General features: G+C 36.6%; 1 protein-coding gene across 3 annotated transcripts in view; it reads left to right on the top strand.

Moving 5' to 3' along the window:
• Positions 1-1,553: 1,553 nt before the first annotated feature.
• LOC145232552 (extracellular calcium-sensing receptor-like) overlaps positions 1,554-26,497 on the top strand; it is a 30,091-nt gene continuing 5,147 nt past the window's right edge. For 2 of the 3 annotated variants that reach the window (XM_080097196.1, XM_080097198.1), the window contains exons 1-19: positions 1,554-1,849; positions 2,129-2,378; positions 4,458-4,559; positions 5,936-6,063; positions 10,353-10,491; positions 12,909-13,101; positions 14,640-14,838; positions 17,194-17,397; positions 17,883-18,061; positions 19,990-20,085; positions 20,289-20,306; positions 21,397-21,606; positions 22,069-22,243; positions 22,742-22,846; positions 23,339-23,487; positions 24,479-24,583; positions 24,947-25,072; positions 25,408-25,630; positions 26,036-26,157. In XM_080097196.1, coding sequence (XP_079953322.1) covers positions 2,212-2,378; positions 4,458-4,559; positions 5,936-6,063; positions 10,353-10,491; positions 12,909-13,101; positions 14,640-14,838; positions 17,194-17,397; positions 17,883-18,061; positions 19,990-20,085; positions 20,289-20,306; positions 21,397-21,606; positions 22,069-22,243; positions 22,742-22,846; positions 23,339-23,487; positions 24,479-24,583; positions 24,947-25,072; positions 25,408-25,630; positions 26,036-26,157 — 2,640 coding nt within the window. In that variant the 5' untranslated portion in view covers positions 1,554-1,849; positions 2,129-2,211. The remainder of the gene's footprint in view (positions 1,850-2,128; positions 2,379-4,457; positions 4,560-5,935; positions 6,064-10,352; positions 10,492-12,908; positions 13,102-14,639; positions 14,839-17,193; positions 17,398-17,882; positions 18,062-19,989; positions 20,086-20,288; positions 20,307-21,396; positions 21,607-22,068; positions 22,244-22,741; positions 22,847-23,338; positions 23,488-24,478; positions 24,584-24,946; positions 25,073-25,407; positions 25,631-26,035; positions 26,158-26,497) is intronic. The other variant, XM_080097197.1, reaches the window with a different exon arrangement.

The following is a 26,497-nucleotide window of genomic DNA, read 5'->3' on the forward strand; positions in this document are numbered from 1 at the left end:
AAATCTGAGAATTTCGTCAACAGCTAGGCCTCATTTTTTCGGAACTCAGTCTTTTGTTTGTTTATTGAAAGTTTTATAGTTTGCAAGAGAAAAATAACGTTCTAAAGGATTTCCGCATATAGGTTGATGTGATTACAATGGTAGAAGTGGTGATAATTATGCCGTATCATCATATCTCGTGCGACTTGTAGGATAAAGGCCACCTGTGTAGGACGTCGAAACTTCGGCATAAAAATGCAATTACCAGAAGAGCTGTATAAAGTTGGTTATATCTCGTGCAACTAATATTGCAAAGCGTCGATGGTAAAATTTCTTTGCAAAAATCGAATGACACTGTCAATTTGTAAGGGCGTTAACTTTTATTGCAACCAAAGTTATAAACTACAAAATTTGCAGTGTTGTATACGTTTTTAGGGCAATTGAGTCTCTCGTTAAATTTTGAAGATCGTTCCAGTTTTCGAAACTATCCTAGTCTTTATCTTAAACCACCATTTCAGTAACGTTCAATTTGCAGTCTTTTTGCGGTAAAGCAGTAACGCATTCAGGTGGCTTAAAAATCCAGTTGTCAAGTTTGATATATAACTTTCTACCTGGCTTTAAAAGTTCTGATTCCTGTCCGCTCAAAGTAGTCCCAAGGTTTAGTGCAAACATTCAGTCAATGATTTTCTAAAAACCGCGTAAAGTCTATTTGACGTTCGTGCGAAATTTTATGGTTTGCTGCAGGTGAATGAGAGAATAAATGACTGCTGTCGAGAATGTGTTAAAGTCGTAAAAACTTTGCTGCCAAGTATGATGTCAAGTTTTAGTCTTGTCAGTGTTGTAACCAGCTGAAAAATCGCACTTAAAACCCGTTAGTTCGAAAAATCGCCTTCTGATGTAACCAATTCTGCGGGTTCATTGGCTCTTTGTCCTTCCTGCCTTCGCAAACATAGTGTGATGTTGTTGGGTGGTTAACCTTTTCATGCTTGCTGTGTTTTGTTAGCTAAATTTTCGCAAAGACAGTGACCAAAACAGAGGTGAATTATTCTTAGAAGTTAAATGCCAAGCCAATGCTGTAGATACAATTATAACTGATTTTGAAGACTTGGTTGTTATTCTCAAGACTAAGTATACAAGTTGAAACTAACCAAAAAATATCGTAGTTGATGCAACTTTGGGAAAAGTCTATTTGAACCTTTAAGTTGTGTGTGTTTTGCTGGGGAAATTTTACGCCTTTTTTAGTAGTTTACCTAGCAGTTTGTAAGTTTAGTACATGTGTGGCTTAAACTTAACCCAATATGACTTAGCAATATTGTTAAAACAACTCGTAAGTGGGTACGCCCAGATAATTCGAGGGAAAACCACAGGTTTGTTCAAATATCTGTTTGTTGGCAAATGTGTTTGTACTGTAGTCTACTGTTTACAGTTGTTAAAAATTGTCTTACAATTTAAATAGTAATAGATACAATAACAAAGTTTAAAATTGAACTGGTAAATGTAATAAATAAGAATAAAATTGACGCATTTTAACTCATACGTACTTTATACACACACTTAATTTTCGCGTATTTTCGGTGAAGGTATTGCTGTTACCGTATTTAATCAAACTAAGAATCAACATGCAAAAATTCCCTTGTTTAGATCAAGCGCCAATCATTGTAAATTCGTGCATACATTTTTTGTATTAGGGTGTTGTTTAGGAAGGCTCTGTAGCCAATAGGTGCTACTGAAATTTCGTAGCCTGCAATTATAGTTGTTGTGATGAGGAACTAATCGTGTAGTGCGAGCGGATATGAAAATTTGTGGTTGCAATGTTCCGTGTTTCGGTTTGTGACAAGTGGATGAGAAACTGTTGCTGTTGTGATACAACGTAAAAAATTCTGATGTTTATTTGTTTTTACTTTCTTTGTATTATTTGACTAAGTTCTACATAAGCAACAATATTTACAATGTGCCCAGTCTATCTAGTATTGTGTTTTTTCTGTATGACGAATTAAGATGTTTACAGTTTTTTGTATTTGTTTTTATACGCTGAAACCAAAATATTGCGATGGTTTTAAGGATTATCTCTTGAAAGCTGAAACATGATCGATCTTTTAAGAGCTGCGCATAGCAAACTAATCCATTTCCATTTTCTATGTATTTTTAGGCGCTAAAATCATGTTAGAATCAGGTTAAAACTTTTGCTTACTTTACCGCGACCGTTGGAAGCCAAGAAAACATCACGTGATCATGCGTCACATTTCTATCGTCGTTTTAATTTGTCTATTCATTGCCGGGTATCTGCCCAGCACACAGGCCACTTATGTCAAATCGGTAGAATATCACAAAGATGGGCATGTCGTGCTTGGTGGACTTTTTCCGTTGCATTACACCACCTACAGATCTGACAACTACAGGTATGGGTTGCTTACTTAGGTGTGTATTTGTTACTTTTTTTTCCAACGAACGAAGGGCTGTTCACACTAAAAGTGATTCCTTATGACATGTTTAGTATCACTTGTATAAACGTGATTTTTACTAAGGTAATTGTGACAATGTCTTTTGCACTGAGAGCTATCGAAAATCTATGCTGCATATAAACTGCATGGTGTGTGGCCACACCGTAAACATTGCATAATTAATGTCGCTTACAGTGGTTCTCGGTGTACTCTGGGAGATTTTGTATATGCCGAGACACATGGAAACCTATTCTGCGCATTAACTGGTGTGTGACCACGGCGTAAACATTGCTCTTGATGTACTTAGTGAGCTTGTGTGCAGAATGTACCCCTGCATCGCTATTGACCATAAAGCGGGCTTCCAAACTAAATTCAATCGTTATATGCAACCTCAGCCTTTGTTTTTAAAGCGTAACTTTCTTGTAAATGTTTTTTAACTGAAAGTACCAACAATTATGATTTCAACTTAAATTCTGCAATTCACGCCTCAGGGCCCTGCAAACCACGCGCCAGTGTATTTCTGAAACAAACAACTCAACGGCCTGAAAACCAAAACGAAACAACATCCAACGAAATTTAGTGCAAATACTTGCTACTTGAGATGCGCTCAAAACAACAGACAGACTATTATGCTGCGAGTCGACCTGGGTTTTAAATAGGTTCAGGTTCGATTCGGGTACACTGTTTACTGTTTTGTGGGGTTCGCGTTTGGTCCAGATTTTGAAAACAAATAGTTTTTGGGTTTCGTTTCGGTTCAGGCAAAATATCCGGTTCGACCCGTTTCCGGTTTTCAAACTGGTTTGAATCCCATTTTGTTTAATTTTGATTCTACGTAGCTGCACGGCCTTGTTAAACTGTCGTCATTTTGACACACCTGTAGCTGAAATCTCGCGCATTCTTCAGTGCAGTATTTGAAACCTGTCTATGGCTTCTATAGTGACAGGATAGTCAAAACAAAAGCGGCATTGGTGCCTTTACGCCTGAAAACAAATCATGAAGTTTGAATGTGGCCACGAGGGCTGTTGAAAACCCGAGTATGTGTGACCTTACCAGTAGCATTTTCACTTTTACTTTTGACACTTGTCACTACAAAGCTTTCAAAACAAAAGCAAGTTGACAAAACATACTTCTACAGTCACGTTAAATGTGTTCATATAGGCGCCGGCAAAACATTTATTTTGATTAAATCACTTTTTGTGATTCTGTCAGTGATTCCTAATGCAAGTAGCATATTTGCACATATGATTTAGTGATAAAACATCCTTTAGCACATTCCAGACGAACTATTGATTAGTTTTTGTCTCGGACATTTTTAAAGTATCGGTCGAAGGGTTTTTGTCATGTTGAATTTGACATGCTAAGAACTAAAATCGGATTTTGTTGAGAACCTAATGTATCGTTCGCAAATTTATCATTTTCTTTTGGCATTTTATCCATACTTATTGTCAATACAATGCGACCTTAATGTTAACGTATTCCAATTGAAATTGCATTGAAAAAGCATGGACACTTCAAAGTCAAGAGTCCCATCTTATCAAGCATAATATCTACACGTAAAACCGCATGAAACTTCCCAAACACTTGGAAATCCCACAGACATTTCGGTTTCGTAGTTTAGATTTATATCTAACAGATCTGAGTACACTGAGGACCACTGTGAGCAACAATAGATGTGGACACTGCGGCCACACGCCATTTAAAAAGCAGCATAGGTTTTCATGTGTCTGCGCATACACACGAGCTTCCTGAGTACACTGAGGACCACTGTGAGCGACATTAGGTGTGCACACTGTGGCCACACACCAGTGTATGTGCTGCATAGGTTTTCATGTGTCTGGGCATATACACAAGCTTTCTGAATGCACTGAGGACGATTGTGAGCAACATTAGATGTACACGCTGTGACCACACACCCGTTTATGTGCTGCACAGGTTTTCTTACGCTCGTAAACGTAAACGCGCAACCCAAGGACACGTTGTTACTTCATGAATTTGAACTACAAGTCTTTTTTTAGTGTACACATTTGTTCTTCACAGCCTTCTAAGCAAGCCTTTACCGGTGGAATGTGAAAAGTACAACTTTCTCGGGTTTCGTTGGATGCAAGCAATGATTTATGCAGTGGAGGAAATTAACAACAGGTAAGGATTCGAATCTGGCCGCTTAAAAGCCTTCAATTAATTAAAAGTTTTTAAAACATGAGATTTACTAGAACCAAATCAATAAGGTGCGAAGCACATTTAAAGGGTATTTTTTGTAAGAACAGTTTCCTATGGTTTTATAAATAAGTTGTATTTGGGCGACGTTTTTGCTGTCGGTCTATATGTATATGAAATCTTCTAAAAGAATGGGGCAAAAAGATGCGGTTTGGCTTAAAAAATTTCAAACCACGTTTTTGCGTTTAAAAAATTTGAGTACATAAACTTTAATTCTACGGTCCGTAACGTTACTGACCCGCTCATTGGATTCATGATTTATCGGCAAACAACCGGCTAAAAATGTTGTTTGAAAAGTTTGATTTATTGCCAATAGTTCAAAACATACAGCGCTATAAACGTGCATGACCAAAATATTATAAATTAACTATTTTTCAACCTAAATGAGTTTTATGTTTACAATACGTATCAACTGCGCCTTAGAAGGTTTATCAATCATACTAGGGTTGTTCTTACCCAAGCGGAAGCACGATATGCTTCTGTAATAGATGTTAACCCCTAAGATAACAATTTCAAACAACAATTTCATGCCTACCGGATTGACCAACCCTTTTCTGAAATCTGTAAGTAAGTTAGGAGAAAGGCTCTTCTGACGCTGAGTTCAGTAAAATGCTGTGATGCGGGTTTTGTAACCACAACGTCTGTTCAATTTCGTTCAAGCGTTTCCTCATCGCATAACTGTGCCATGATACAGGTTAAATAGAATGTGAACGCGGTGACGAAGTAAAATGTCCTAGACCTAAACAAACCGATTTGACATTGAACTGTTAAATTGTCGTTTTGTAACGCTGAGTTAATCGCTATAGCGAACTTTCTGACTGTTGTAAGGGATTCAATGTCGAATCGTCAGTTAACTTGAGAACAGTTGGTAAACCTTTACACGCGAAATCAAGAATTTGTGTTAGGCCAAATAATATAGCAAAGTTAGTTAAACGCCAAACATGATCAACTAATTCGTTGTTTTATAAATAAAGCTTGTTTTTAAAATTTTGCTTACCTTTTCGCAGAACTTGCTAATTACCGTATTCGATGTAGATTTATACGAAATTTAACATTATACACAAATATTGAAATTAAAACAAAAAACAAAAAAGTTGTGGTCAGTTTACAAACAACAAAAAGTACCGATAAGCAAAATCAGAAAATGTATTGGCAAAAAAAGTCGGTATAAAAGACAAATTTAAATCCGTCTTTAATATATTGTAGCATCATCAATATACCATATGTCAAGTAATATCATATTGATTTTCCTGATATCTTTACAAGGTCAAGGTTTTTTCAAACTCTTTCTTGTATTTCAGGTCTGATATTCTACCCGACGTAAAACTTGGATTCGAATTATTCGATTCCTGTAACGCTCACGCCCGGGCTGTCAGTCAAACTCTCCACATGGTGAACAGCATGTACAATAACGTATCCACCGAACCACGTGAGTACAACGTCACAAAGCGTGAACTGTTTGTGACGTCACAGAGAGCGATTTATTCGTGACATCACAGTTGGCAAATTATTTTTGACACAACATAATACGAATTATTTGTGACGTCACAGTGCACGATGTATTTGTGACGTCACAGAGAATGATCTGTTTGTGACGTCACAGAGAGCGATATATTTGTGACGTCACAGTGCGTAATATTTGTTTAAACAACAGAGTAGGAATTTTTTTGTGACGTCACAGTGCGCAAATTATGTGGAAAACGTCACACTACGAATTATTCGTACTGGCAACTCCTATTCAATCCTTAGTTCAAGACCATTTTCGCCCAACTTAAGCCCGCATCCGACCCTAAAATCCCGTAGCGTCTTAGATGAAGAGTTTAAGGCAGTGGTTCTCAACTGGTGGTCCATGATGACTTAGTGCAGTGGTTCTTAACCTTTTTTCCTTGCTGCACCCCTTTCAAATCACCAACCAATTTTCGCACCCCCTTTCAAATCACCAACCAATTTTCGCTCCCCCTTCTGTAATTGCTTAAATAGAATAGACCTAACCAACCTTAATGATTCAGCATCCCCGCACCCCCTAGGAACAGTTCTCGCACCCCTGGTTAAGAACCCCTGACTTAGTGGGTGGTCCACAGGACGTCCACTAAATTAAGTGATTAGATGATTGTATATTACATGTTGAAAGAGCATCCAAATGTTAGCTGTTGATAATTGTATCTCACTTCTTCAAAGTCGGTTTAAAAAAAATATGTTTCAAGCCCAAAGAGTAGGTTTGTGTGCGTACCCCGATCTTGCTCAAAAATAAAATGGTCCACGATATTATTTTTACTGGGGCGGTGGTCCATGGCCTGAAACGAGTTGATAACCACTGGTTTAAGGCACCAAGGTTACCCACAGTGACACAGCATCTGTTGCTTGGCAACCGACAAAACACATGTAAGGCAGGAATAAAATTCTGCTGACCTAGCGGGCGTTTAAACCCCATAACACGTCGATCAATCAAAAGCAAACACAGACATGTTTGTTCAGACGACTGAAAGTTTTTGTGGTTAAAATTTGTCGCGTCGCATTTTTGTCGTTTTGAACATCGAAGCGATTTTATCAGAATAACAAATCACACCTTGTCTGCTGTATAAACTCCAGGCGTATTGCTCTTATCGCGAACCGATTCGCCCATACAGCCATTGTGAATTGGCTTTTCATAAAAATGATACCTTTTCATTGGGGTCTTTATCTATTTGACTGTGTTAACGTTTTACCTACTACATATTTTGTCCATAAAAATATTTTTAGGGATACTACATGCAGATTTGTTTGTTAAATTATTTTTGGTCAGTTTGGCTCATAATGCTTCTTCAATTTTAAAACTTATTAAAGTCGAAGGTTTTGTACCTAAGTGTTCTATAAAATTGCAGCAAATCGCTTTTGAGTTCAATGTGGTTTCCGTCTAACTTAATGCGCATAATTTACGTCGTTTTTCATATATCGGGCAATAGTGTAACTTCGACAAAAACATTCCAAAAATATTATTTACTTACATTTTTCCAAATCTTTAACACCACCAATTCCCTATTTGTATAAAATAGGCGCTGTAAAAAAACACCAAACCCCTAAAACCCCAATGACCAATGATCACCCATTCCTTGTAACCCAGCCTTGCTTTTTATTCGTGAATCAAAGCGCATATGTTGTCAAGTACAACCTAATATGAAGCTCTTAATTGGTCCACTAAATAGAAGCTCAATAATAAACCGGATTTCCATCGATTGTGGCTCGACAATGTAAATACAAATGAATACTGATACGATTTTTTAGGTGACCGACAATTTTGAAGCGTTTTGGCGATTGTGGGTTGTAACAAAGCTAAAATGTAAATGTTTCAAATCATATTTTATTGCAGCTTGAACATATTAGTAAATCGTATCAATATTGCGTTTCAAATTATTTCGACAGAAACAATATCTTTTATTATTACTTAATTACAAACATTTAAGTCCCCTTTATGTTTTGATGCTTGCCAAATCGTAAAGTAATCAAATGATATATGGTTCGAACCCCAGCCTACTGTTAAAGGTATTGATCAAACGGATGTGTAGGCTACGTCAGTGGTTCTCAAACTTTTTTGTTGCGGCGCCCTCGGAAAAGTTTTCTAATCTTGCGACGCACCAGCAAATAAAAGTTAATGAGGAACCTTATTGTTAAATTTGTGTAAAAATCCACGAAACGGAACTACTCTGCGACGCCCTTGGAAAATTGAAACGACGCACCAGGGCGTCGCGACGCACAGTTTGAGAACTACTTTTAGCTCGCGATTAGCTCTGATCCGCCAATTGCACCCCAATATAACGTTACAGACCAATTTCCGACTTGATGATTATTGCACTACTATATTTTCTGTCACCGAGGGAACTAAACATTATTTAACGAAACGCCGAAGTTTTGAACTGCTATTGATCAGACAATATGTCCTATCTAAATTAGAAATGCCTTAACTTCACTAAAGCATTTGACGCCCAACCCTGTGCCGCGACTTGATGCCTATTGCAGGATGTAAATGTCACAACGTTTTAGCAAAAAGGTTGCAATACCAAGTTTATAGAGCTCTTCTGGCATGTATTTTTATTCCGACGTTTCGACGTCCTACACAGGTCGCCTTCATCATAGTAAATAACACTGAATGCTAAGAGCTCTATAAACTTGATATTATGCCTGGCAGCAATAGTTTATATGTAAGGTTAAATTACGTTTGGAAATCTAGCCAATTAATCACAGTTCACTGCTTGCTATGCATTTGCATTTTCGTCGAACATTTGGTTTACTAGTGTTTTTGCGGCAACTATAAGTTATTACAGGTCACTAACCACAAAAAATGAAAATATCCCTACGTTTTTAATCACATTGACCACATAGGTTTTAAACCCCACTAAATAGTAACTATTCCATACCTTGGCATGCGGCACTGTTATGTTAAGGCCTGCTTTACTGTAGATATGTTAGCAACAGTGTTATTACCTGTCCCACGCCACTATTAGTATTATATTGGTAACATAATTAGGGCATATAGCAATTAAAACTTGCGTAGGCGTTTTACAAGCATGCGTAGGTGTAGAAACTACAGGATACATTTTATTGTGGTCAGTAATTGACAGCTTTAAGCTTACCACAATTAGAATTCCCAGCCATAAATGCTACTGAAACGTTGCGTTGCTTAAGCACCTTTTTTGTTGCTACATTATCAGTGTAACGGTGTGCTAATGGATGCTTATACAGATATCAATATGGTGAATTTTTCCACTTGTGAAATTTGGTGGTGTTTGAAAAATAATGTCGCTCATAATTTTGAACATTATTTTTTGTAGCTTTGGAGTAAAAAACTTTACCAACTGCAAACTCTTTAACTATACTCTTGGCTATTCGTGTAACCGCTTAATTGTGCTTCAACGTCACGCCTCTTAAACTGGCATGCTGAAGTAATGAACCTTGAAAACCATCGAATTTTTGTGGGTTTTCTTAACACATTCAAGTTATTTGGAATTGTTTTTGGAAACTTTTGTATTCGCCAAACGATGTTCCCTTTAATTTTCCACGTCACTCGGCGTACTCACAACTGCTCCCTGAATACACCAAAAGGCCAAGACCAGTTGTGCACACTGTGGCCACACATCAGTTTATATGCAGCATAGATTTTCACGTGACTGGTGTGTGATCACAGTGTGCACGTCCAATTTTGCTCATAGTGGTCCTCAGTGTACTCAGGAAGCTTGTGTGTATGCCCAGACACATGGAAATTTATTGTTTTGCGCAGTCAGATTTAAGGGAAAATCACCAGCCTGGATAAATGCATGGGATAAGCCAATATGATCTTTAATTGAACTTAATATCTACCTCTGGTTTTGCTTGACTGCAGTGTTTACCAATGTAGCGTTAAAAGTCGCGGATTTTTTGTGTCTCGAAATATCATATTGACGAGATGCGACGATATCAAGGTTATAATTTTCAGATTTTTTAGGCATTCTTCAACGCAATACGCGAAAAAAGTTTGAAATTACATTGTATTTGATTGAACAAGTTTGCGTCAGTTTTTCAAAAATGTAACAAGTTTATTAATCTATCTGTTTAATGATAAGTTGTAACATGTTTTTTAATTTTAGGGCTATTGGGGATAAAAATTTTAGATTCACATTAGTGCCTTATTGTAGTATTCTTCAAATTGACAAAAATCGCGTCTATCGATTGTTACGTCACAAATCAAACCATTGTTTTTAATTCCAGACGCTACAATTTCTGCTGTAGTCGGTCCCACTGAGTCTGCAAAGTCGATCGTTGTCTCAAACATCCTAAGTGTATTTGACATCACTCAAGTGAGTTACGCCTCAACAAGCCGAATACTCAGCGACAAGACCATATTTAAGTGAGTATTTTAATGAGCACTACTTTATTGGGCGCTTTTTGGTAAGATTAAGTAAGTAAGTAAGTAAGTAAGTAATTTATTTTTGCGCTGTTTAAGCGTTTAAGGTTCTCAAGATTCTTAGGATTTGCGCTGTTTGCAATTTTCTTTAACCTGTGGTATGTTTGACACCTCAGGAATAGATTTGACACATTTTGGGGGTAAATAAAAACAAATTATTTGTTTTTTGAGGGTTTGCTAATTCGGGGCGTTTAGGAAATTTAATGAATGAAAAATAGGAACAACGAGAGCAAAAGATGTTCTAGCGCCGTGGTTTCAAAACTTTAGGCCACAGAGCTATTTAAATTTGTAGTATTATACAATAAAAAAAGCTTTAATAATTGCAAAATTAGGGCCAAAACATGAAAGCGCAAGCCTAAAACCCGGCTCAAAAATATATCAGTTTTCGAAAGTTAGTTGAAAGCGGCAAAAAATATGTCGAGTTCACATTCAGGCCCGAATCAATCCCGTTTTATTTAAACTAAGGCCGAACCTGACCCAAAAAGCCCGACTAGACTTACAATTCTTTTGTAACCGTACAACTTAGTAGCATGTAATGAGCCACAAACCGACATAATATTTTTTTCGACGGAATAAAACTGTTTGAAACCGCTCACTTTGTGTAACGATTTGCCAACTAAAAAACTTGTGAAGTTATGAAATTTTTGTGAAAAATATTTTTTGTTGTGAGGTAGTCACGAACTCGAGAAATCCTTTCACGGACTTATTTAATATACGCGGACTCAGGGTTGAAAACGCTGGTTTAAGTTAAGTGTACCTGTAAGGGATAACAAAACACTTAATCCGACAAAAATCTGCTTTGTGGCCGTGTAAAAAAGATATATTTACTACACCACCTGTTTACACACTTCAACTATGACACATATTTATGTTCGTAACATTGCACCTCGTCGATGCCCAAGGGCGTAATTGTGACGTCACCTACGACGTAATTATTTGTCACAATATCTGCACGCGCGTAGGTCTACTGTGGGTGTATTTTTGATGCTGATTGAATCTTTCTGGGCGATGCTAATTGTGTTGTCATGTAGCGACATGCGTGGTCGTAAAAAAACAGAAATTGTTGTCTGTAGGTACGCTTTCTAGTCAAATTTAGTACTTTGAGAAATAACAAATGTTCTATAGTTTGGTTCGTAAATATATACCCACTGTTGGACTTTAACTACACCAATATGGATTTGCGCAAAGTTTTGCTGCTAAACCATACAGCTGCCTAATCACATTTTTTGGACATTGTTTTTGTATTTTCTTCCTGTTTTGAAACCCATTATCTTTGTTTCCAAAATTATTCCGCTGGTGTCGAATCAAACTTTGAAAATAATTTGCGAAAATCATTAGCACTAAACCACGCATACATCACATGTGTTCCAGTTAACATCGTGGAACTAATATTTATTTTGTCTCTTTCGTCGCAAGTATCATAATTCTCGTTCCTGTTTTATGTGATCTGTCGAACGCCGCGCGTTTTTTACGACATCAACACGAAGTAGATTGATTGAAATCGCCCTTTTACGTCACTGCTACTTCCAAGGGATGTTTATTGGAAATTTTTCTCGAAAAAAACTTGTCCTTCACGTAAAAAGCGCGGCTGAGAAATACGGATTTTTCCAAGGAGTTCGGATGAGATTTAAATCACGATTTCAACAAACTTGTTTTGCGATGTGGAAAATGTTGCCTTGTAAAGTTGTTGTACGTCATTTAAACATCCCCAAAGACTCGATAACGAAATAAATTGTTTAGGTTTTTCATTAGTAAATTCCATGACTTTGAATTATTGGCAGAAGTCAAGCTTAAAAAATCAAAATGTGCCAAAAAAAATCTTTTATTTAGAGTGCGTTTTGTGATTTTTGTAGAATATTGTTACATTTTTTTACCATATTTACTCAATAACGAAAAACAGAAGCAAAAAAATGCGTTTTGATCGGCTTACCTCCGGGCCTGTGTAGTTCAATTGATAAAGCGCGAGTCCCAGAAGGCCTTCTGTCGTGGGTTCAAATCCCACCAAAAGCTAGATGTTACTGGCCTGAACCGTGCAATGAGGGAATGCTTAGTGTTCAATAGGCTTGGCGTACTATGATTTTACTATGAGATCAGTACTGAAGCGGCGGTGCAGACCAGCGTCACGACACACCCATATCGAAATCATAAGCCTGTAGCTCAGTTAATAGAGCTCGAGACCCGCAAAGGCTCCTGCCGCAGGTTCGAATCCCATCGCAGGCTAAAATTTCTAGCCTACGCCTTGCCATATGGCAGTGAATGCTTGGCGACTGGCTGATTCGGTATGACGTCTTCAATAAGCCTAGCGAACCTTCCGATAAGATTTAAACTCGCGACCACAAACTCATATTTCATTTTCGCAGTTCATTTTTTCGTACAATCCCAAACGACGATGAACAAGCCACAGCAATGGTTGAACTTCTGAAACATCACAACTGGACGTGGGTTGGTGCAGTGGCTGGTGATGACGATTATGGTAGACCTGGAGTTTCCCGCTTGAAGCAAGAAGCGGCTAAAGCTGGGATTTGCGTGGAATACTCGGCTTATGTATCAAGGGTGAGTAGTAACAGGTTGTTTACCCCAAGGGGTCGGCATCCTTTTAGGCGATTTGCTTGTTATTTCCAAATGTTAATGACTTCGTATGCCAACATATTTATTAGTAATAGTGGTGCATGGCAATTGATCTCTATAATAGTCTGAAAGCAGACAGATTTGTGAATGTAGGCTGGATTTTAAAACTTTGCTAAATTACAAATTGAAAACAAACAATGTGATAGTTCAAATTATGTTAACAAGTAAGTTACTTGGATATAAAGACACCTTCATGCCGCAATTTGGTTGCTAAGGTTAGATAAACCCTGCGTTATAATCTGTTCATGGAACGTAAAGCGCATCCAGCCCTGTAAACAAATTTATCTTAAACAAGTATGTGGATTATACAACGTACCACGGCTTTTGCTCCCATAGATTCGGCAAAGCTATTTCTAGAAGACGCTGTTCTCTCTTTATTCGAAACCGTATTTTTCCACTTAAAGAAACCAGCTAACGCCAACTGTCCAAATGAGAAGCAATAAGGGCTTTTTAAACTTAGAACTCCGTAGAACGCTTAACAAAAAGTCTTCGGCTTTTGTACATCAAAATCAAAATGCGATTAGAAGCTTGCAACAGTTGGTTTAGCTTCACAATTGCATCTATAGTTTAAATCCATTAAATCATGTTAATTATCAGTGCACAAATGCTTGTTAGCATGAAACAAATCTTTAAAAATCCGAATCATAAAAAGATACATAGACACTATTATGCAAGAATCATTACAGCAACAGTAAAGAGCTTTTGGGTTTAAGATGCCAACTATTTCAAATTAGGTCCAAGCTTACATAATGTCTTTAACAAGCTAAAGGTTTTTCCAAGCTGCAAAGGTTTTAGCGACGAAATATTTTGTGTAAACTAAACACCAATAGAAGGAATACAGAATTTTTCGATTTTGCGGATTATACGGTTAATTTCTCTGCCCTGATCCGATGTAGGTTAGGTTGCTTGGCGTAAACCAGAGCTGATAAATAATTCATGATCTAAACACGCGTTCGTTGGTAAAGTGGAATTAGTGCTAATGAGTTAACGGGGCTTGTAAACATTGTAATGGACGCCATGAGATTAAATCGAAGTAATGAAAATCTGAAACAAACCTTTTTTCTTGCTTACTGGGGAAAGAGATTTTAAATTGGTACAAGACAATGTGTGCCGGTTTAACTTATTGGCAAATCCGCTAAAATATTCTTGGATATTGGGTCATATTTTTTTGATTTTGCGCAAGTAACCAATATTATGACAACGTAACCCTTTAAAACAGTGTTTTTTTAAAAACGAGTGCTTTGAACTTTATATAGGGGTAATCATATTATCATTTTTCATTTCGTGACGCCATCCTTCTGTGACGTCATAGTTGGTAATTTTAGTTGAACTTATATAAAATGTATATAGATCTTCATAAGAGTAACAACGACAAAATGGATTAAGAACCACTTGTTCAGAGGTTACGCAGATGCTAAAATTTACAAATGTTTTCAACAACATTTTATCTTTATGTTTTTCAGTCCATGAGCACCGCACAGTTGAGAAAAGTTGCTCAGGAAATTCGAGATTACAACGCCACTGTTTTCGTTCTATTCATCAGCGCAACACATCTAGTTCCGCTAGCAGAACAACTTCGAATTTTGAATGTCACCGGGAAAGTTTGGATTGCCAGTGAAGCATGGGCGACTTCTAACACTGTACAACAACTACCAGGAGCAGGTAGGTTTAAATTTTGTTATGTTATCTCCTTACAAGCAGGCTGGCAATATTGTAGACAGCGTTGCCACACCGCCCTTATTTCTAAGATTTGTCCTTATTTTGAAGGGCAAGTCCTAGAAAATGTATTTTCCTTGATTCTTAAAAATTGTCCTTATTTTTGACTTGAGTCCTTATTTTGTCTTGTTTTTACCAATCACAAGTCAAATCCCTGCTACAAGTAAAAGTAAACCTAGACCTGGGCTGTTGTGAGTTGGACGAAGTATTTTTTTAACGAACAAGGAGTTGCTGAAACAAATTGTCTCTGGCAAAAAAAAAAAGATTTGTTCAAAAACGTTTGTTTGTTTGGTATGAAAATCTAGTTTTTCAGTTGTCCTTATTTTGGGGTTCGATGGCAACCCTGATTATAGACATAGATAATTTGTACGTGTACACAATGGCTGAAACAATCAACTATGTTAAGGAATCTCCCGCAGTCATAGAATGTAAAATAATCATTCCTTCTTCGGATCACGTTTGAAAACGTCCGTCTCTGTAAAACTGTCGTATGTTTCTTTGTTTAATTCAAATCTAATTCCCCCCTACAAATTTTGTTTGCAAAAATATCGTTTCGAAAACGTGCTTTTTCTCAGCTCATATATGGCAAATGCAGCAATAACACATAGCACAGACAACCAGTAAGATATTAATATTGTGACACAAATTACAAAATTCCCCCCTGGTTGGGAACCACTGAGTTAAGGGGTCATCACATTTTAAAATGTCAACAAAAACAATCAAAATTAATTGCTATTTAAAAGAATGAAAAAGTAAAATTATGGACTGAAATAAAATTTTTAAAAACATGCTTTTTTCACTTCTATACCTCAATCGTAAAAAACTACGATTTTTGTAAAATTGATCGTTTTCCAGCAGCCATGCACAAAACAGTACGTTGTTTGCGACATACCAATATCAATGTGCACATATTGACGGCATGGTTAGCAATAGCTCACTTAATTTAACCAGCAGAATAGACAGACTGCACTAACAAAAACTCAGTCCCTCTGCTGGGTTCGAAATACCACTGGTTGACCGCTTTCTATTCCTAACGGGGTTTATCCTTCATGATCGTGACCTCTAACTCATATTGGCTGAATGTGATTAATTGAGCATACGACCTGAGGTTTTCTGATGCAAGTCGACTTTCTATGACCTTGCTTTTATTGATTCTGTTATTTCCTGCCCATTCGACGTTGCGTCTTACCACAAATAGTGATTGACTGGGCCTTTATCCTGCATTAACCACCTAGGGTATTATGTAAGCGAACTTTTGGCATTAATTGTTTAGTTTTAAAACTTCATTGGGTTGGGGAATTTACTTTAATTTTCACATGTGGTTTGTAAATTGACACTTCAGCTCAGGGAATATAATCTGTGAAGTTGATAAAAGAGCCAATTTCAAATGATTTTTGTATGGTTTAGCACAGGGGTGCATGTGGCCCTTCATTGAAGGTTGTGCGGCCTGCAGAGACGCTTGGATTTCAAAAGTACTGGCAAACGAGTCCAATTATTTCATATTTTTGAACTGATTAATGCGCCTGATGGTAATTTTCTGCGACCTGGCAAAATGTGCCTAGGATCAAATACGAATTATACTTGTAGTTAAGCATATTTGGTAAGCAACAAAGCAAAAATCACTTTGTGTTATACACATGTGCGGCCCGCGATCCAATTTTGACATTTATAATTGGCCATACAGTAACAAAGGTTGCCCACCCTTGGTTTAGCATCTACTATGTAGTCAATTAGGAAGGAATGAAAATGTTTTGAATTGTTAAGGGGGGAATTCGTCGATAAAGGTTGGGAACCACTGACCTAGGGGATTGTGTATATGAACTTTTGGCACTGAATGTTCAGTGGATTGGATGAAAATTTCACAGCTGATTAATATAGCCATGTGGATGTGCACCCGTGGCTCATGTGAACAGTTTAACGGGGTTTTTTCGTACCGCCGGGACATAAAAGCAGTTCGCTATCTGCAAAGTGAAATAACTATCCCGCCAATGAAGCCTTTTCCCTCAAGGATTATAAATTAGATTTTTAGTAAATAGTTAAAATCTAAAAAAATACATTTACAAACCATTTCCATATATTTTAAGCTTATTTTCAGTTTTTATTAATTTAGTTTGTCATGTTAATAAACATTCCAAAAACCCCAAATCCAGTTACGTTTTCATAGCCGTAAAGAGGATAATTTCTTTTTTGTGAGGTATTTTAACATGCTACAAGTTAAAATCTGTTATTCAATTATACTGTAACTGTGAACGTACGCTTTGTATTAAAATCAATCTAAACCACTTCGATTTTTTTCGACAGAGGACATTTTTAAAGGGACACTGGGGATTGCGACACGGGGTGGCGCTATGCCGGGATTTCGGACCTTCCTTGAGGGTGTTTCCCCACAGTCGCAACCGAAAAGTCCATTTCTGAAGGAGTTTTGGGAGCGGTCTTTTAATTGTCACTGCCCCCATGATGTTTGTACTTGTCCTGGGGAATATGACAAGTGGCACCATCATGCAGGTAGGGGGCTGCTACGGTTTGCGCCTCTAGTGGCCGTTTCATTGATTTGTTTGTAAAAACATTTTTTGATGGATTTATGACTGTCAGTCAATTTTTGAACGGAATTTAAAGAAATATATGGCAAATGGCGTTGTTTTTTTTATCATAAAACTAAATTATCTACCAAGAAATGAGCTTTATATTTTTGAAGATTTATATTTTCAAAATTTATAAAGACTACACAAAAATTACCGCGTATGTTTTACCGCACACATGAATATTTAAAGTTTAAAATTTTTAACTTAGTGTGGCATGGAAATGCGAGTTTCACTCTAATTAATGAAACAAATATCTCGATTTTCGTTTATATTTTGTGACATTTATAATCAGCATTGCTCTTGCCAAGTTGTTACTTATCTACAACATATATATTATAAACATTCATCATGATGTGGCGACTTTAAGGACGTAATTATTGGCTGTGACGTCATGCTTCTATGACGTAGATTTCGCCGAGAATTGCACAGGCAACGAAGATCTTGCTCACAATGGTTTGGGCAAAGCTTACTTAGGATGGACAGGAGATGATCTGGAAAAAACCTACAACGTTTATCTTGCTGTGTATGTGATTGCACAAGCTTTGGAGCAGATTACGAACTGTGTGGAAGGATTCGGGTTACTAGAGGTTAGTTCGACTTAGGGGTTACTTAAGATCGTTTCGGAACCGGGTCACTAGAGGTCAGTTCGATTTAAAGGTTACTTACAATCGTTTCGGATCCGGGTTACTAGAGGTCAGTTTGATTAAGGGGTAACTTAAATTGTTTCGAATCCGGGTTACTAGAGGTCAGTTCGATTTGGGGTTACTTAGGATTGTTTTCGATATAGGGTTACTGGAGGTGATTGCGAGTCAGCAGTTACAAGGTGACCCTTAATTCCAAAAGTCGCGTAAAGTAAATTTAGAAAGTTAACTCGAATGAGAGTGAACAAATATCTTAATGCTAATACGAATGTACTGAATATGTTATTTTGGTTTCGCTAGACGTTTGCGTAAGCGTTTGCCACAAAAAGTATTATTACCGCCGCCTTAAGGTTTCTTCAAAAGCATACATTTTCAAAATTAGACAAATTTCTTCGAAATTCCAACTTACGTCAAAATCCCGGAGGCCGTGTTATTTTTTTACTACTTTCAAGCGCGAATTTTAAAATGTCAATTAGAACTTTTTGTGCAATCTATAATCAGTTGTACTTTATGTAGTTTCAGATAAATATAACATCGGCTACTTGCATGTGACGAATGTTGCACACTTGTTAGCATCACTTTTGACCTTTGGGCAGGACTTAACTAAAGAAATTTCTATTCAAATGGTGTTGATTTTTGCAAAGAAAATCTATTCAAAGAAAATCAAGATATCAAGCAAAGTTTTGGCAAAAAAGTAGTTCCCTGCACGATATAGGATTTCGACGACAATATATGGGTCAAATTTGAAATTTGATATAAGGCAAAATTTCGATAATATCTTTGAAAATTGCTAGGGGGTACGATATCGGTTGGTATGTTCTAATAGTTGTCGGCAAAAAGTGGTTTGAATTGATACCATGAATTTAACTGACATATAGTGACCTCAATTAATCCGGACCCGTTTGGACCAAAAATTTGTTCGGATTAGGCGAAGATCCGGATTAACCGATGTCGATTAGTTCAAGCCTTGTCACACTATAAATCATTTGTACCTCGTGGTTTGTCCGAATTAATCGAAGATCCGGATTACCTGAGGGTTACTGTATATAAAACCGTTTCTTACAACCTGTCCTCACATGTTAAGCTGTGCCTTGTTGAGTATTTTATTTTTAGACTCAATTTGTACACAAATTAAATTGCAGAGCTTAAACTTTAAACTCGGGTATTTAAAATTTGCCCTTTGATATATATTTTTACCAATGTCGAAATTTTAAAGAGCAGCGCGCAGACGGTTTTGACGTCATAAGCTTCCATTGTACGTCATAAAAACGTTTGCTCCAGGCTATAGGCGTGAACTTAAATAGGTTATTCTGATGTGCGAAATGCAACGTGGAAACTGGCATTTAGTTTGTTAAATTCCCGGCCGCAAGGCATTTCGTCATGTTTGACATTTTTTACGTTTTTGTGTTTGACATTTGTTCAATTTTACGACGTAGTTCCGCTACTGTGCGAAAATTAAGGCTTATCAAGTTTATAGAGCTCTTCTGGCAAATGTAATTTTATTCCGACCTCTCGACGTCGTCTTCATCAGGGTAAATAACACTGAATGCGACTAGTACAGTGCACGATAAACAAAGGAAAAAAGAATTTTTACCCTAAAGAAAGCGACCTGTATGGGACGTCGAAACCACGGAATAAAAATATTTACCAGAAGAGCTCAAAAAACTTGATATTATTTCTGGCAGCAACAGCTTATAAATTAAGGCTTGTGTTTATGCGGTTATTGTACGCTGTACGCTATGTAGTCCCAATTGCCAGAAAAACATTTACATTACGAGCAAACTTTACGGTCGTCATGGGAAAGAGAATGAATTTTTTTAAGAATATCTTAGAGTTAGTTCGAGTGCTCAATTATTTTTTTTTTGTTTTTTTAGAATGGAACGTGTCCGCACATTTCCACTTTACAGCCATGGCAGCTTCTGGCCTATATGAAAAAAGTCGAGTTTTACCCACCCGGACAAAACCTTCAGGTAAGGTTCTATCGTAGCGGATAAAATTTTCTTCAAAAATTCATTTTTATGTAAGATAGCTTAGTTTCCAAGACAAAAAGCGAGGATTTATGTCATTAAGTAAAACTAAAATCTTTTTTCTGATGAATTATGTCTCACAACTTACAGCTTTTGCATTTTTCTTTCAACACTTCCATCTTAATAATTACTGTACCTTTGACTAGGAGCCTGCCAGCAAAGCAGTAAGTATTGTTTGCCAGTCAATGTAGTTTTAATTGGAGTGTAACTCGCATGGCACGTTGCACTCATCCGCATTCCGTATCTTTTACTTTTCTCTCATCCAGCCCATTTATTAGCTGCACAAAAACATTCTTAAGGCTTTTCTCACAAAAAGAAAAAAAATGAACCTCTTTTTTGGGACTGTACCTTAGTCATGTGGTTATTGTTTCGAAAAAATCACAATTCTTGTTTTTGTACAATCTGTCGATTATGTTACTGCGGGTTTATGTTGACATAAACAACGTCTTAATGTTGAATATTACCAAGTCGGATTTGTTGTTTTATACATTCTATTTATTTCGGTTGTTGATATACGATTTTTAATTTATAAGTAAGGTTTTGGGCACAAGAAACTGAATAAAATGATTAAAGTGGTAAAAGTATGTCGTAGAATTGCTGCCTTGACAAAAACGTTTGAAAAAACGTTGTATTATGGCAATCTTTTGGTATTGATAGAACTTTTTCAAATATTAATCCGTTTTTTAGATATTAAAAAAAAATAGTGTCTTTAATTTTTTAATTTTCCTTTTTTCCTTTGCGTTGGTGATTGGTGCGTTTCAATTTTTCAAATAATTTACTCTACCTACTAAAATTTTCATAACGCTTAGCAACAGGGTGATTCAATTAGTTTAACCAAATGATTATTGTGTAAATTACCTTAATTTTGAAACATAATAAAACCAACATAACAAAAGTTTATATTTTTAAATTTAACTCGGCATTTTTCAAGGGCTCTAACGTCGTAAGCTTGATTAAAATTAAATTTTGGACATTTTACGGAAAAATATTTTTTAAATCCCGTTTAATCTGCATTTACGTAAAGTTTACTCTTCCATAAATGTTATGATGTCAACTATTTTGATTTTTACGTCACTACCTCAGCTACGTCATATTTTCGACTACAGTCATAAAATTTTTATTTTGGACAAAAATCTTCCAATTTCGAATCAATGAAAAATTAAAGTTAAAAAAATTTTCAGTGTTGTTTTTTCAGATTTTTCAATTTTTCCGTTAATCCTTAAAAATAAAATAGAAATCAAACTGTGTTTGTAGTTCAAGTTCGACAGCAATGGAGATCCAAATGCTTCGTACAAACTTGTTAGCTGGAAACCCATTCAAAAACCAGCTTGGTACTCGGATCACAATCACTCGCATACTCTGGCGAAGTTTGAACTCGTTCACGCTGGAAACTACTCGATTTCTACTCAGCCTAAATGGTCGATTAATGACAGTGCTATTTATTGGGCGGAAAATCAAAAAACGGTAAGAAAAAGCGAATTTAACTTAAATACTTCAATTTTACAGCAAACTGTTATATTGTAATGTTTATCGTGAAACATACACAATGTATAGTTAACGCAGAAAGTTCAGCGACTAATATAGCGGCCCACATAGACGTAAAAAGCGACACGCATTTTTATCAAACGTTTCGACAAATGCTCATGCCATCATAAGTGATGACAAAGCAAGTCGCTATTTAAGTCTATTTGGACCCTTTTTCCTCTGTAAGATAACAGATCTAGTGCTTCAAAATTTGTTTTTTTTTCAATTTTACCAGGTAAACATTAAAACACATTAAAGTCAAGCCAATACATTAACAGAACAGATAAAGAAATTGACTAAAAACTGTCAACTTATATTAATGTTATTTCAAGAACAATGATGACCTTCCAGTTGGGGTCAAGTTCAGGGACACTCCCTATTTAACATAAGTTTTTTCCATAGGCTCCATCGTCCGTATGTAGTGCCCCATGTATGCCGGGTTTCTTTATGAACCAACTTCCCAGTCCATGCTGTTTCCGATGTTTACCGTGCGCTGATGGGACGTACTCTACCAACGGAAGCGGGTACACGTGTTTGAATTGTGGAATATACGAACGAGCCAACTCACACAGAACTGGTAAGTTCAGCTTTAAACCGCACAGTTCTTTTTGCTGATTGATGACCGAAATAGTTTCGTCTCTATTGACAAACGACAAGGTATAGGCAACAAAAATTTATAGCATGCGGTGGGATTTGAACCGGGGTTGTCGCTGCTCTGCACAATCACTTTAAGGCTAATCCAAACAGTAATGAACACCAATGATTTGTAATACTTTCCAACACTTTGGTTTTGTTTGAGCTATTATAAATATTTGCCTTCAATACTCCATGGAGTACTACGCATTACATATATGGTTGTGTCGTGATCGCTGGTCTAAATAAACGCTTCAGGGCTGATCCCAGCATTAAATATGTGTTCTGGCTTATATACAATTATTTTTTTATCATTAAGTATTTTTCAGTGTTCAGATATATTCTTTTTAATCTCGTCAACTTTTTAAAGGGAACACGCCGCAAATACTATTGTAAAACAATAAAAATACTTTTAGAAATTTTTTAATATTTCTTTTCTTAGGTTGCATTCCGAAAATTGAAGAGTACGTTCGTTGGAACGATGCTTTCGGTATTTCGTTTTGCTGCGTTTCGATTTTGGGGATTATTTTCACTCTTATAACATGCGGTGAGTTGTAGATGAAAAATATCCTGAATCAACTAATAAACCTAGCCGCCTCCCAAAATCGTTGTATTCCCGTCTTCCAAATTTTACTCGCACTAAAAAAATATAGGCTACTATCATACATATAAAAATCACTCGAAAAGAGTGGCAGGCGATCAGCGTCAGTGTATTTTTTTATTTGTAAAATCATTTGAATATGACTGAAACTGACGATGCCTTCTAAATAGCTAAATTAGTATTTCTGTTTTGTAAATAAAAGATTTCACTGACGCTGACCGTCTGTCGCTCTTTTTGAGTACATTTTGTATATTTGATAAGTGTAGACAGATCTATCGGTCACCACCCTGTTACAGAGGCTGATTCTTGTAGTCTGTTATGACATTACACTTACGGACTACTATCATTGGCTATAAAAAGTTGAAATGTGTCCTGCACATTAATTTTGTTGACTTCTCGAATGTATTTTCTCCAAAAAAAGGTTTGTGTTTTTCTCAGGTGCTTTTATCCATAAGAGAGAAACCCCCCTGGTGAAGGCGACCAACCGTGAACTGTCTTTTTTCCTTTTTGTCTCGATTATATTTTGCTTTCTCACCCCATTCTTCTACGTCAGCAAACCAGCCGATTGGAGTTGCAAAGGACGAAATGTAAGTTCACGTAACTTTTTCGTTTTCTGTTCCAACCATGATTTTCTTACGAGTAGAACGACGTTACAAACATTATGGCAAAAAAAAGTTTCGGCAATTGTGATTGTTACTGGTTATTGTCAAAGATTTAAAATCAACTTGTCAAATATTGATATAATGAGATCAGATTAGTTCATTTCTCTTGGTGAACGACACAATAGTACTAGAACAGTTGCCAAGCCCAGAGTTGTGCAAGGTTAAAACGCTATGAAAAGTAAAACAGTGAAGGTCACAATTGGTGTATAATAATCGTTGAACGCGCTGCACCTACATCGAACTTAGTTTTTTACTTCGCTTTACTTAAGTTGAGTTTATTTCGCTTGGTGAAAGAACACATGATACTAAAACAATCAAAGTCGGAAATAGCTGCGCAACGTTAAAACGTTAAGAAGCGAAAAACAGTGTCGGGCACAATTGGTGGATAGTGGTACAGCGCGCTGCAGCTACACCGTATTATAAGGCCTTATGTGACTGGGACTCACAATAAAGTGAGCTTGACGCAGTGTTGGTAAACACGACTAGGGTTGGGACGTTGGTGGGACCAGTCGAGTGAGGGGGGTTTAAAACTAACAAACGTTGTTAGGAAAGAAGGTGGGATTTGACAAGAAAGAAACCCTGTCGGATTAAGCGACGGAAGGATGAACACGATTGGATACCATTTGTTGTGTATGCAACGTTTGTATATAATTGCATCGGAGATAAAAGGAAATTGCACATTATGTCATGTGGCGTAAATTTTAAGTAAAGGTTACGATAGATAGGCGCGTAAAACACGAAAAAAATTGATTAAACATGTTGCCGAATCAAGTCAGTCTCAGTCAAGAATTAGGCTCGATACGAAAAGTTAGCCCTTTTGGCTTTGTTCTGTGCAGAATATCATATTCCTGATGATTGGTTTACTATTTTTAAGTAACTTTAAGATAAAGTAACAAATCCTGCATTTGATTTTCAGCTTTTATTCAGTCTAAGCTTCACATTCTGCATCTCTGCCATTCTTGTGAAGACGCTTCGAGTTTTAACGGCTTTCAACGCCAAAGTTCCCGTCATGCATAGAAGGGTATGTCAAAATTTGTAGCTTAAATTTTGTGAAAATTTGTACATAAACTTTTTTAAAAGTTTGTGGCATAATTTTAAGAGCATATGGAGATAAGTTTATTTATTACCACCAAATACGTTCAATTGTCAACAGTATTCAAGTATTTAATATCAAAACTAAAAATTGTCTTTAAATATAATAATAATAATACTTTTGAATTAAAATTGGACTACAAGAAGAGTATGTGTCATTTTGGATGAACGGATTTTTTTGAAACCGAATTAATTTTGGTTTTTAAACTAATCTTATCTAACAACCTAAATATTTTTTAGGCTTTGGACTGTTAGAATCTAGAATATTTTTTCAATTATTTTTTCTTGGCAGCGGGCCAAATGGCTGGGGGAGCACCTTCAGCTGATGGTTGTCATGGCAATTAGCTTCGTTCAAGTCGTGCTTTGTGTCACGTGGCTGCTCGTGGAGCCACCTAGTGTCGAAAGGGTCATCAATCCGGTGAGAAAACAAACAACTCTGCATTTTTTAAAAACTTTTTTTTCAAAACATTTTTTTTACTTTCTTTTAACCATGAAATAAAAATAAATTAAGTAAGATTGAAACTGATATTGTATTAGTTCTAACTTTGATTGAGAAAAAAAATCAAATTTTGTTTTGCAATCCTAAAAAATGGCAACAGTTTTTATAAAAAAATTTTAAATTGTTGCCAAAAAATGAGTTTTGTTGGGGGTTAATGTTTTTAAAATAGGATTTTTTTAAACATGTGTTTATGTAACGCTAATTGTTTGACCTTGTAAGCAAAACAATGAAACTTTATTATATATTTTTTTCAGGCTACACCAAACACGATGGTACTGGCTTGTGAGATGGGTAGTATTCCAATAGTGGCTTGTGTCTATGGATATCTCTGCATTCTCGCTCTAACAGCATTTGTCCTCGCGTTTCGGGCCAGAAAACTCCCGGAAAATTTCAACGAAGCCAAATTCGTCACCTTCGCAATGCTGATTTTCTTTATAGTTTGGTTGTCTTTCATTCCCGCATATTTAACTACAGAAGGTGAGTTTGTATGTCAGTGGTTCTCAACTCGTTTAACGCCATGGACCACTAGTTCAATCAAATAAACATGGTGGGCCAGTCCATTGTATGGATAAAGAAAGCATCCACAACAAGCATATTAGCTTGAAATAGATATTCCTTTAAACAAAATTTCGAGGAGTGATATCAAACAACCGACAGCTATGGCTAAATCTTGGATAACCTATTTGCTACAGAATATTCTATGCAATTATTTCCAGTTTATCACCAAATATATGTATCGTCCTGTGGGCCACCTAAAACGTCATCATGGACCACCAGTTGAGAACCACTGGGTTTTCTAAACCAATCTGACGACCTCGCTTTAAGCGGTCAGATTCCAATCCCTTAATCTTCCCTTGCGTCAACTTTAAACATTCTGTTCAGGAACGAGCTCCACAGCTGTGTATTGCATTGCAATCCTCGCATCAACATACGGCCTCCTTGGATGCATTTTCTTCCCGAAACTTTATGTAATATTCGTCACACCAAACAGAAACACAATACAGGTATACGCTTGTGCAATAGGTTTATTGTGTTTATACTAAGGTGACATGGTAAATCAGTTATGATTAATCAAAATATGAACTTTTTAACATTTTTTTGCGTGACTTAAGTGGGTATAAACCGGTGTAACTGATGTGGCTCTTCATATTACCATGAGAGCATAAGCATGTGCTGAAATGTTTGAACAAAAAACATGTCGCTTGTTTCTTTTATTTGAGCCGTTATTTTATCACTAAACTTATCAACAGATCCGTATATAGTGTTCCAAAATATGAACTGTATTCCAATAAAACCAATAAACGAGCCAAAACTATCACCGTAATAAACATTTGCAAATGATTT

This window comes from Phallusia mammillata, chromosome 6, assembly GCF_965637545.1.
Source record: "Phallusia mammillata chromosome 6, kaPhaMamm4.hap1.1, whole genome shotgun sequence".
NCBI classification, from domain to species: domain Eukaryota; kingdom Metazoa; phylum Chordata; class Ascidiacea; order Phlebobranchia; family Ascidiidae; genus Phallusia; species Phallusia mammillata.